This window comes from Schistocerca piceifrons, chromosome 2, assembly GCF_021461385.2.
Source record: "Schistocerca piceifrons isolate TAMUIC-IGC-003096 chromosome 2, iqSchPice1.1, whole genome shotgun sequence".
Lineage (NCBI taxonomy): Eukaryota > Metazoa > Arthropoda > Insecta > Orthoptera > Acrididae > Schistocerca > Schistocerca piceifrons.
In genome coordinates, this window is record NC_060139.1 from 311,342,933 (window position 1) to 311,356,423 (window position 13,491).

At 38.0% G+C, this 13,491-nt stretch overlaps 1 protein-coding gene across 1 annotated transcript in view; it reads left to right on the forward strand.

The window, feature by feature from the left end:
• LOC124777969 (kinesin-like protein unc-104) overlaps positions 1–13,491 on the forward strand; it is a 348,239-nt gene that overhangs the window by 213,532 nt on the left and 121,216 nt on the right. Inside the window, exon 16 of the mRNA XM_047253531.1 lies at positions 13,154–13,268. Within this exon, the coding sequence (XP_047109487.1) occupies positions 13,154–13,268 (115 nt within the window). The remainder of the gene's footprint in view (positions 1–13,153; positions 13,269–13,491) is intronic.

A 13,491-nucleotide genomic window follows, 5' to 3' on the forward strand; every position in this document is an offset into this window, starting at 1 on the left:
AATTCTGTGACTGTAAGCCTCTACTTACATCTACATACTTGCTCTGCAAACCACTGCGAAATACATGGCAGTGAGTACTTCCATTGTACCAGTAATTTAGGCTTCTTCCCGTTGCATCCATGTATGGAGCATCGGAAGAACGACTGCACAAACATTGCTGTGCACACTGTAATAAATCTAAATTTGTCTTCAAGACCTCTACAGGAGCAATACATAAGGGTGCATTGTAGTATATTCCTATACCTGGGCTGGTGAAACATGTCACTTGACAGCTCGCATGTGGTTGGCTATACTGCGATTGTGTGGTTGCAATAGCTACCACCGCACACGCCCACAACTCCAAAGTACATTTTGTAAGTGTAAGCTACAGTCAACATTTATATGTTAAGTGCAATATAGTACGTTTTTCTAACAATGGAGAGAACGATGACGGAGACTAAGTGTTTGATAGTATATGAAACCGGGAAATAAAATCACCTGATGTTAATGCAATAGCTATGAAAAGTTGTTCCAAATTTTTACTGTAATGGCTGCACGTAAAATGTCGTATAATAATGTAAACCTGAGCATACCAAAGAACACGCTATCCACACTCATAGAAAGAATTAAAGCAAAACATGCATAGCTAACCCAATTGCAGAGTGAAAGAATTAATTCTGTATACATTTACACTCACCAATTTATACTGTCAATGGTGCAATTCCATCCACTTCTCCTTCACTAACATCAGAATCGGCACAAAAATTGTTGTCTTCATCGTCATCATCATCATCATCATCATTAAGAGAAATCAATAATTGTTCATTTTCATTTATAATGGCATCTATAGTCTGTGCTTCTCTTATGAGTTTAGCAACATGGTCTACTTCTTTCCTCCATGAGGTAGAGTCTACAGTAGCAAGACCTTCACGTAGCAGTCTTTCCACTTCTGTTGTAGTAAAAGTCTTATTGTTACTTCTAATGTACGCCTTGACTTCACTCCAAACCAATTCAATTGGATTAAAATGAGTGTGATAAGGTGGTAGCCTAATTACCAAGTGACCCTGTTCATTTGCAATTTCATCTACAACGTATTTAGGCATCACAGGATATTTTGTTTTATGAGCAAGTATAACAGCAGCCATAAAAAGCTTAACAACCAATGAAATTCAGTTTAAGAGAAGCCTAAAGGATTTATTGGTGGCCAACTCCTTCTACTCCATTGATGAATTTCTGAGGAAAACCAACTGATTTGTATATAAGTACAACATAACTTCTGCACAATTTCAGTGCAGTAATGTGTTCACTGAAAATTTGTGTGTGTGTGTGTGTGTGTAAGTATAATCTAACTTCTGCACCATTTCAGTGCAGTAATGTGTTCATTGTAAATAAGTATTACAGTAGTTGTATTACATGTTTCTTACCTTATAAATAAATATAAAACTTTTTTATTTTAAATTCAGTGCAATAGTATTTGTAAAATGACTCTTAGTGTTCATTAAAAAATGACGATCATTCCACTTGGGACCTGTGGAATGGTACATTAGCTTATTTGTTTTAGTTTAAATATTTGTCATGTATTGTTGTTTTTCTGACATGTTCCACATCCTGGAGGACCTCCTCACTATGGATCAATTGGAATGAAAGTAAATCTAATCTAATCTAATCTAATCTAATCTTTGTCATGCTCAGGTCCACAGCAATGTCTCTCGCCTGCAACCACTGCACCATAGTTTCTTTATGCTCAGTAGTAATGGGAGTTATATCTAAAATCATGGAATGGTACAGTGCATTATCCATCACAAACACTGTCGGAACACTAAACTGGAGCAATTAAACTACCGTGACGATGGCGACATGTCTGATCGCCGAAATATTGTTGGACACTATGAACTGGCAGTATACCCGTGGACTGTTCGAGCAACAAATGCACTAGAAGAAGCTGAAGAATCACATCATATTGCTTTTTTTTTCTTTCCCAGAGTACTTAAAAACACACTGTTTCTCCCATGGGGGCTCTCTTCCACATGGTTCATTTCACTGTCTTGTAAGTCTTCAAGTAGCACCCCTTTCCTTAGAACTGTTCTTTCACGGAGTCCTGGAGTTTTCGAGGTATGCTCTAAAACTTTATCGGCAGGAATTGACACATACCCATGAACAGAAACAAATTCTTTTTCTTTCTCGTAAAACTCATGCGTCCTCTATAGCAGTTCCAAAGCCTGACTATTTAATGGCACTCCAGGGTGCAATGGATTACCGCTTGGTGAATGACATCGTTTTGGTGACATTGTTTAACAAACAAAAACTGTAGTCGAGGTGGTAACACAACACAACAGCAGGCGTTCGCGCACTAACATACAATGTTTACACAGAAGCCAGCAACGTGGTAGCATCGACACTGGAACTGGCTTTTGTTCGGTGCTCTTATTGGCTCAGAAGACACGGTGCCTTGCATTCCTCGCTTGTTTGTTAGTTATATTACCATCTCTACGGTGCTTGGGGAGTGACCTTGAACTGACATGTTTCAGTGGCCTGGGTATACAGTCAGTACTTACAGATGACAAGGTCAGTTTTTTTCTGCATCCCCGTGATGCTCTTCCATGGGTCAAACAAACATGTAACCATTCTTGCTGCCCTTCTTTTTAGACATTCAATATCCAACATTTGTTCAATTTGGTACAATTCCCACACACCTGAGAAATATTCCAGAATGGGTCACACAGTTGTTTCAGAAGTAATCCCCTTTGTATACTGATTGCGCTTCCCTAGTAGTCTAGCAATGAACTGCATTCTGGCTCCTTCTTTACCTGCAGCCGATCCTATGTCATCATTCCATTTCATATCCCTACAAATTGTTACAGTTGTATGAGCTTACAGACTCCATCTACCATCTATGAGTCATTGATATTGTAATTGTAGAGTATTATGATTCTCTCTCTCTCTCTTCTTCTTCTTCTTCTTCTTCTTCTTCTTCTTCTTCTTCTTCCCCCCCCCCCCCCCCCCCCCCCCCCCCCCCCCCCATGAAGCGCAAAATTGTACATTTCTGACCCATTAAAGCAAATTGCCAACACTGGCACCGCTTCGAAATCTTATCAGATCTGATCAATATTTATGCAGCTTTCCCCAGACAGTACTTCATTATATATACTGAGCATGGTGGCATGGTTGTTAGCACACTAGACTCACATTTGGGAGGACGACAGCTCAAAACCTCATCCAGATTTAGATTTTCCGTGGTTTCGCTAAATCGCTCCAGGCAGATGCTGGGGTGGTTCCTTTGAAAGAGCATGGCCGATTTCTTTCCCCATCCTTGACACAATCCGAGCTTGTGCTCCATCTCTAGTGACCTCGATGTCAACAAGACACTAAACTCAATCTTCCTGTGTTGTTCCTTTCATTATAGATAACTGCATCATCTGTGAAATGCCTGAAGTTACTATTAATATTGTCTACAAAGTCATTAAGATACAATATGACCAGCAAGGAACCCAAAACACTTATCTGAGGCACATCTGAATTTATTTCTACATGTGTCAATGACTCTCCATCCAAGATAACTTGTAGTGTCCTTCATACCGATAAATCATCAACCCAGTCACAAACTCTGCCTAAAATCTATGTGATCATACTTTTGATAATAAGTGTAGGTGTGATATTGAGTCAAATGCTTTGTGGAAGTCAAGAAATACTGCATCAGCCTGACTGCTTTAATCCATGGCTTTCAGGATATCTTACGAGAAAGACACAAGTTAGGTTTTACATGACCCATGTGTAACCTTCTACCTCTTCCTCTTCTCTATGCCCCTTTAAATGTAATTTTGATTTGTTGTTGTGGTCTTCAGTCCTGAGACTGGTTTGATGCAGCCCTCCATGCTACTCTATCCTGTGCAAGCTTTTTCATCTCCCAGTACCTACTGCAACCTACATCCTTCTGAATCTGCTTAGTGTATTCATCTCTTGGTCTCCCTCTACGATTTTTACCCTCCACGCTGCACTCCAATACTAAATTGGTGATCCCTTGATGCCTCAGAACATGTCCTACCAACCGATCCCTTCTTCTGGTCAAATTGTGCCACAAACTTCTCTTCTCCCCAATCCTATTCAATACTTCCTCATTAGTTATGTGATCTACCCATCTAATCTTCAGCATTCTTCTGTAGCACCACATTTCAAAAGCTTCTATTCTCTTCTTGTCCAAACTATTTATCGTCCATGTTTCACTTCCATACATGGCTACACTCCATACAAATACTTTCAGAAACGACTTCCTGACACTTAAATCAATACTGGATGTTAACAAATTTCTCTTCTTCAGAAACGCTTTCCTTGCCATTGCCAGCCTACATTTTATATCCTCTCTACTTTGACCATCATCAGTTATTTTGCTCCCCAAATAGCAAAACTCCTTTACTACTTTAAGTGCCTCATTTCCTAATCTAATTCCCTCAGCATCACCCGACTTAATTAGACTACATTTCATTATCCTTGTTTTGCTTTTGTTGATGTTCATCTTATATCCTCCTTTCAAGACACTGTCCATTCCATTCAACTGCTCTTCCAAGTCCTTTGCTGTCTCTGACAGAATTACAATGTCATCGGCGAACCTCAAAGTTTTTATTTCTTCTCCATGAATTTTAATACCTACTCCGAATTTTTCTTTTGTTTCCTTTACTGCTTGCTCAATATACAGATTGAACAACATCGGGGAGAGGCTACAACCCTGTCTTACTCCCTTCCCAACCACTGCTTCCCTTTCATGCCCCTCGACTCTTATAACTGCCATCTGGTTTCTGTACAAATTGTAAATAGCCTTTCGCTCCCTGTATTTTACCCCTGCCACCTTTAGAATTTGAAAGAGAGTATTCCAGTCAACATTGTCAAAAGCTTTCTCTAAGTCTACAAATGCTAGAAACGTAGGTTTGCCTTTCCTTAATCTTTCTTCTAAGATAAGTCATAAGGTCAGTATTGCCTCACGTGTTCCAGTGTTTCTACGGAATCCAAACTGATCTTCCCTGAGGTTGGCTTCTACTAGTTTTTCCATTCGTCTGTAAAGAATTCGTGTTAGTATTTTGCAGCTGTGACTTATTAAACTGATAGTTCGGTAATTTTCACATCTGTCAACACCTGCTTTCTTTGGGATTGGAATTATTATATTCTTCTTGAAGTCTGAGGGTATTTCGCCTGTTTCATACATCTTGCTCACCAGATGGTAGAGTTTTGTCAGGACTGGATCTCCCACGGCCGTCAGTAGTTCCAATGGAATATTGTCTACTCCGGGGGCCTTGTTTCGACTCAGGTCTTTCAATGCTCTGTCAAACTCTTCACGCAGTATCATATCTCCCATTTCATCTTCATCTACATCCTCTTCCATTTCCATAATATTGTCCTCAAGTACATCGCCCTTGTATAGACCCTCCATATACTCCTTCCACCTTTCTGCTTTCCCTTCTTTGCTTAGAACTGGGTTTCCATCTGAGCTCTTGATATTCATACAAGTGGTTCTCTTATCTCCAAAGGTCTCTTTAATTTTCCTGTAGGCGGTATCTATCTTACCTCTAGTGAGATAGGCCTCTACATCCTTACATTTGTCCTCTAGCCATCCCTGCTTAGCCATTTTGCACTTCCTGTCGATCTCATTTTTGAGACGTTTGTATTCCTTTTTGCCTGTTTCACTTACTGCATTTTTATATTTTCTCCTTTCATCAATTAAATTCAGTATTTCTTCTGTTACCCAAGGATTTTTATTAGCCCTCGTCTTTTTACCTACTTGATCCTCTGCTGCCTTCACTACTTCATCCCTCAAAGCTACCCATTCTTCTTCTACTGTATTTATTTCCCCCATTCCTGTCAATTGCTCCCTTATGCTCTCCCTGAGTCTCTGTACAACCTCTGGTTCTTTTAGTTTATCCAGGTCCCATCTCCTTAAATTCCCACCTTTTTGCAGTTTCTTCAGTTTTAATCTACAGGTCATAACCAATAGATTGTGGTCAGAGTCCACATCTGCCCCTGGCAATGTCTTACAATTTAAAACCTGGTTCCTAAATCTCTGTCTTACCATTATATAATCTATTTGATACCTTTTAGTATCTCCAGGGTTCTTCCATGTATACAACCTTCTTTCATGATTCTTAAACCAAGTGTTAGTTATGATTATGTTGTGCTCTGTGCAAAATTCTACCAGCCGGCTTCCTCTTTCATTTCTGTCCCCCAATCCATATTCACCTACTATGTTTCCTTCTCTCCCTTTTCCTACACTCGAATTCCAGTCACCCATGACTATTAAATTTTCGTCTCCCTTCACAATCTGAATAATTTCTTTTATTTCATCATACATTTCTTCAATTTCTTCGTCATCTGCAGAGCTAGTTGGCATATAAACTTGTACTACTGTAGTAGGTGTGGGCTTCGTATCTATCTTGGCCACAATAATGCGTTCACTATGCTGTTTGTAGTAGCTTACCCGCATTCCTATTTTCCTATTCATTATTAAACCTACTCCTGCATTACCCCTATTTGATTTTGTGTTTATAATCCTGTAGTCACCTGACCAGAAGTCTTGTTCCTCCTGCCACCGAACTTCACTAATTCCCACTATATCTAACTTCAACCTATCCATTTCCCTTTTTAAATTTTCTAACCTATCTGCCCGATTAAGGGATCTGACATTTTGATTTATGTAAGGTTAAATACCAGTTTTGTCTTTATGTTGTTGCAAGAGGCTTGTTTGTGACTACCATTTCTTTTCTTTCCTGTCTCTTCTTTCCTATATGATTTCGTAACTGATTCATATCCTTACATTAAAGGTTTTAAGAAAATACAACCTGATACACCCACCCAAGATGTCCTAATCCATTTCACCTGTATCTCTAGCGAATTTCGCCCTGCAGTTTCATTTTCACACATCTCAATGTTTATGATGTCATATCTCCAGAAATATGTCCCCTATAATGATATAACCTTGTAGATACATTCAGTGCCATATGTGGATATTGTCTGCAAAATGTGTTATGAATAGAATTAGTAGCAAGTAAATAATAAATTTAAACATCATGCATGATGTGGCATTTTTTCCACACATCTCAGTGTTTATGACATGATATCTCCAGAACTGTGTCATACGATGATATAATTTTGCAGTTATGTTCAGTGATATATATGAATACTGTGTGCAAAGTGTGTTGCAAATACAGTTGGTAGTAAAAAAGTAATGAATTAAAACATCATACCTGATGTGACAGTTTTACTGCATGAACAGCAAAAATTAATAAGTGGTAAACTTTTTTCCTTTCATCATTTTAGCAGTGAGAAAAAGTTTTATAAAGGTTCAAAATTAAGTATAAAATTTTTTACAGGTCACTAAGTGTTCTCATTCTCAGACACTGGACAAGAGAAAAAATGTCTGGGTATTCACGTGTCTTGGGTTACACTTTGTTTTCACCCCCACCTTCACTCCTTTGATAGATAGGTGGTTCTTATCCCATAATGATACTATCCAGACAATAAGTGAGATGTGTACCAAGTTTGGTTGAAATTGTTCTTGTGGTTTAGGAGGAGAGTGGAACATACATACATACATACATTCTTACAGTATGTATGGAAGTGGTCACCTTTACTCCTTAAATTAATTATGAAAAACAATTGTTTTTAAGGGGAATAGAAAGGGAAAGGGATTATAATATGTGAAAAACTTATAACCCTTTCACATCATGGTAATGTGCAAATAAAGGGCTTATGAGATAAGTGTTCTGATTGATGAGGGAGTTGGCAGCGAATAGTGTAGTTAAAAATGTTACAGAAGGGAATATGTAGAACAAGACTTAAAAGTCATGAGAGATTGAAGTTGGAGAATAATGAGTGATGTACGGAGTTAGTGTACTGATAAAATTGGATCATGTGGGATGAGAGGGCCAGTTGTCTGACAAACTGCCATATAAGTCAACAGTAAATTAATGCATTTTTCCTACCTGCAACCTGTCACATTTGCCATTTCTCAAACCCCATAAAATGAAAGTAATGTCAGCCTATGGAACACAAAACGAAAAAGTGTTAGTGTTAAAGCAGCAATCAAGCAAATTGTCACATTCCAGAGCAGTAGGATTCAGATGCCCTTTTGGCTGTATGCCCTTTTGGCTGTTCAGGGTATAAGTTCTCTATATTTTTCCCCAATTACATAAGACAATTGCAGGGATGTATCTTTCAAATAGACCATCTACATCTACACATCCAATTTCCTTTCCTGTCCTTGTCTAGTTTCAACTTGTATCCAGTCGCTTATAGCTTTGATATCAACAAGACGTTTAACATTTTAAATCTTTCTTCCTCCTTCCATCCATCTGTCCTGTTTAGAACAGATTTGTCAAAAAGCAACAAGAACAAACTGAAAGTAGTGTTTCTGAAAAGAACATAAACTTCCCCAACTAAATGATTAATAAAGAATTCTGTAATGAATTCTAGGAGATGTATCTGAATGTTGTATAAATGACTCAAAGCAACATTGTCTGCATTTACAAATAGATAATTGTATATAGAAACATTGTTATTGAAATAATTACTTGAATTTGGACTGAAACCCATCACAGCTGAGTGGGAGTTAATGGCGCTACTGTCTGACTCAACAGCAAGTTGACATTACTCAGGAAAAATAAAAGGCACAAATGGGATGGAAATTTAAAATAAATCGTATTTCTTATGAAAATCTGAAAACTTTGATATTGCATTTCTGTGCATTTTAGTTCATTCAACTTTAAAGAAAAATATAATTTTGTTTTAGCAGTGTCCAGGGCTTGTCTCTGCTTATATGATGTAACAATTGTAGGATTTGGTTCTGTTATTCTGCACGTTAATGAAACCATTTACTTCCTGTTCTGCCAAAATCAGTCATTCTAGCAACTGATTCATTCAGATATATTCATCATATCACCACAATGGGGGAATCCCTCAGGGGTGTGGAACTAGTCGTGAAATACAGTACCACAGTGATGTGACTGTGATAGAATCCTTCTGTGGATTATATTAGCAACTATCAATCATTATTTAAAAAAAAAAAAAAAAAAAAAAAGAAAAAAGAAAAAAAAAGGTAGCTACATGACCATAAGGTAAAAATTTTGCCAGTGCAGTTCACTTGTATTGTCCCAGTAGTTGCCTTGGTCCTGTTCTGTTTGTAGTGCAAGTAACATTTTTTCCCTCCTTGTTGTTGTTGTTGTTGTTGTTGTTGTGGTCTTCAGTCCTGAGACTTGTTTGATGCAGCTCTCCATGCTACTCTATCCTGTGCAAGCTTCTTCATCTCCCAGTACCTACTGCAACCTACATCCTTCTGAATCTGCTTAGTGTATTGATCTCTTGGTCTCCCTCTACGATTTTTACCCTCCAATGCTAAATTTGTGATCCCTTGATGCCTCAAAACATGTCCTACCAACCGATCCCTTCTTCTAGTCAAGTTGTGCCACAAACTTCTCTTCTCCCCCAATCCTATTCAATACCTCATTAGTTACGTGATCTACCCACCTTATCTTCAGCATTCTTCTGTAGCACCACATTTCAAAAGCTTCTTTTCTCTTCCTGTCTAAACTGGTTATCGTCCATGTTTCACTTCCATACATGGCTACACTCCATACAAATACTTTCAGAAACGACTTCCTGACACTTAAATCTATACTCGATGTTAACAAATTTCTCTTCTTCAGAAACAATTTCCTTGCCATTGCCAGTCTACATTTTATATCCTCTCTACTTCGACCATCATCAGTTATTTTACTCCCTAAATAGCAAAACTCCTTTACTACTTTAAGTGTCTCATTTCCTAATCTAATCCCCTCAGCATCACCCGATTTAATTTGACTACATTCCATTATCCTCATTTTGCTTTTGTTGATGTTCATCTTATATCCCCCTTTCAAGACACTGTCCATTCCGTTCAACTGCTCTTCCAAGTCCTTTGCTGTCTCTGACAGAATTACAATGTCATCGGCGAACCTCAAAGTTTTTATTTCTTCTCCACGGACTTTAATACCTACTCCAAATTTTTCTTTTGTTTCCTTTACTGCTTGCTCAATATACAGATTGAATAACATCGGGGAGAGGCTACAACCCTGACTCACTCCTTTCCCAACCACTGCTTCCCTTTCATGCCCCTCGACTCTTATAACTGCCATCTGGTTTCTGTACAAATTGTAAATAGCCTTTCGCTCCCTGTATTTTACCCCTGCCACCTTCAGAATTTGAAAGAGAGTATTCCAGTTAACGTTGTCAAAAGCTTTCTCTAAGTCTACAAATGCTAGAAACGTAGGTTTGCCTTTCCTTAATCTTTCTTCTAAGATAAGTCGTAAGGTCAGTATTGCCTCACGTGTTCCAGTGTTTCTATGGAATCCAAACTGATCTTCCCTGAGGTTGGCTTCTACTAGTTTTTCCATTCGTCTGTAAAGAATTCGTGTTAGTATTTTGCAGCTGTGACTTATTAAACTGATAGTTCGGTAATTTTCACATCTGTCAACACCTGCTTTCTTTGGGATTGGAATTATTATATTCTTCTTGAAGTCTGTGGGTATTTCGCCTGTCTCATACATCTTGCTCACCAGATGGTAGAGTTTTGTCATGACTGGCTCTCCCAAGGCCATCACTAGTTCTAATGGGATGTTGTCTACTCCCGGGGCCTTGTTTCGACTCAGGTCTTTCAGTGCTCTGTCAAACTCTTCACGCAGTATCTTATCTCCCATTTCATTTTCATCTACACCCTCTTCCATTTCCATAATATTGTCCTCAAGTACATTGCCCTTGTATAAACCCTCTATATACTCCTTCCACCTTTCTGCCTTCCCTTCTTTGCTTAGAACTGGGTTGCCATCTGAGCTCTTGATATTCATACAAGTGGTTCTCTTCTCTCCAAAGGTCTCTTTAATTTTCCTGTAGGCAGTATCTATCTTACCCCTAGTGAGACAAGCCTCTACATCCTTACATTTGCCCTCTAGCCATCCCTGCTTAGCCATTTTGCACTTCCTGTCGATCTCATTTTTGAGACGTTTGTATTCCTTTTTGCCTGCTTCATTTACTGCATTTTTATATTTTCTCCTTTCATCAATTAAATTCAATATTTCTTCTGTTACCCAAGGATTTCTATTAGCCCTCGTCTTTTTACCTACTTGATCCTCTGCTGCCTTCACTACTTCATCCCTCAGAGCTACCCATTCTTCTTCTACTGTATTTCTTTCCCCCATTCCTGTCAATTGTTCCCTTATGCTTTCCCTGAAACTCTGTACAACCTCTGGTTCTTTCAGTTTATCCAGGTCCCATCTCCTTAAATTCCCGCCTTTTTGCAGTTTCTTCAGTTTCAATCTGCAGTTCATAACCAATATATTGTGGTCAGAATCCACATCTGCCCCTGGAAATGTCTTACAATTTAAAACCTGGTTCCTAAATCTCTGTCTTACCATTATGTAATCTATCTGATACCTTTTAGTATCTCTAGGATTCTTCCAGGTATACAACCTTCTTTCATGATTCTTGAACCAAGTGTTAGCTATGATTAAGTTATGCTCTGCGCAAAATTCTACAAGGCGGCTTCCTCTTTCATTTCTTCCCCCCAATCCATATTCACCTACTATGTTTCCTTCTCTCCCTTTTCCTACTGACCAATTCCAGTCACCCATAACTACTAAATTTTCGTCTCCCTTCACTACCTGAATAATTTATTTTATCTCGTCATACATTTCATCAATTTCTTCATCATCTGCAGAGCTAGTTGGCATATAAACTTGTACTACTGTAGTAGGCATGGGCTTTGTGTCTATCTTGTCCACAATAATGCATTCACTATGCTGTTTGTAGTAGCTAATCCACACTTCTATTTTTTTATTCATTATTAAACCTACTCCTGCATTACCCCTATTTGATTTTGTATTTATAACCCTGTAATCACCTGACCAAAAGTCTTGTTCCTCCTGCCATCGAACTTCACTAAGTCCCACTATATCTAACTGTAACCTATCTATTTCCCTTTTTAAATTTTCTAACCTACCTGCCCGACCTTCTTATATATAGTTATATTTCACTTCCTTGCAATAGTAATTACCTATTCCTATACATGTTCATTCATTCTCCTTCTCTCTCTCTTTCTCTCTCTCTCTCTCTCTCTCTCTCTCTCTCTCTCTCTCTCTTTTTCCCATCTCATGACATACATTAACAATCCATTTGGTTTGCGTACAGGAGACATGTCAAAAATTGATACTACAGCTACAATGATTTTACCACTAAAAATAATAACACTATAAGGATAGTTCTTGGAATGTGTAACACATTGTATCCAGCTCAAATTTCCAGTTTGTCCTGCATGAATTCATCCACTGAGTAATAACGCTCCAGTGTGAGTACCTCATATAGCTTTCTTTTAAGTGAACCTAAATTCATCTGCATCAGCTTGTTCCCTTTTAATTTATTACAAATTTTCATTCCTATGTATTGAGGTCCCTGAGCATGCAGTGTGAGGTGGTGGATGGGAGCATAAAATTTTCTTTGTTTCTAGTATCATGTGAATGGCCAAAATGGTTTTCCCTCAAATAATTCATGTCTGGTGTACAAAAATATAATAATCTTATGTATTCTCTCTCTCTCTCTCTGTGTGTGTGTGTGTGTGTGTGGGGGGGGTGGGGGGGGGGGGTGGAGAGACAGAGAGCAATTTAGTTGTGCTTGTTTTCTTGCAATGGTTTCTTGTTCTTCTTAATCTTTCTTGCATTTCACATTTCATTAGATCTTCTCTTTCAGCTTTGTTTGTGTTGCTATTGGTTTTTAATTTAATTTCTTTTTTCCCCTAGTTGTCTTGGCACATTTAAGACCACTTAATTTTAATGTGCATTTGTATAGTTCCTGATTTGAAGTTTCACGTGAAAAGTGAAATTTTCAGGTACTGGAAATCTTGTTTAATTTTCTACTTTTTTGCCCTATCTATTGTTTATATAATATCGTGAGCTAAATAGCAAAACATAAAGTAATCTTAGTTCTGGATTTTCATTTTTTGACTCGCAAGAACATATAAAACATTCAGGTATATCATTAAATTCATTTTACGTGTCGATGATCTCACTCGGCATATTATTCTGTACTTAGCACAATTTGATGTTTTGTTTTAGCATTTCTTTTGTTCTGTTGTACAATTTAATGGATTTAATCATTTCTTTAAATTCAGAACTATGAGGCCAGAATTGATGCACTACAGAAACAAGTTGAAGAACAGAGTATGACTATGTCAATGTATAGTTCTTATACTCCAGAAGATTTTAATAATGAAGAGGATATATTTGGTGAGTAATTTAATGCCATTTTCTTCCTTCGTGGAATGTTACAGCTGTACAGCTTGTATTACAATTTTACTTCAGAGGCCAATATGTCCACCTCTTTCATATTACTAAAATGAATATTTTTCTGCTTCTAGCATGCATAAGCATAAAATTTTGAGTTTCCGTTACTGCTTCCTGACATTTTAGTTCCTCATCAACTCTCAGAGTTTTGTAGATCTCTAATGAA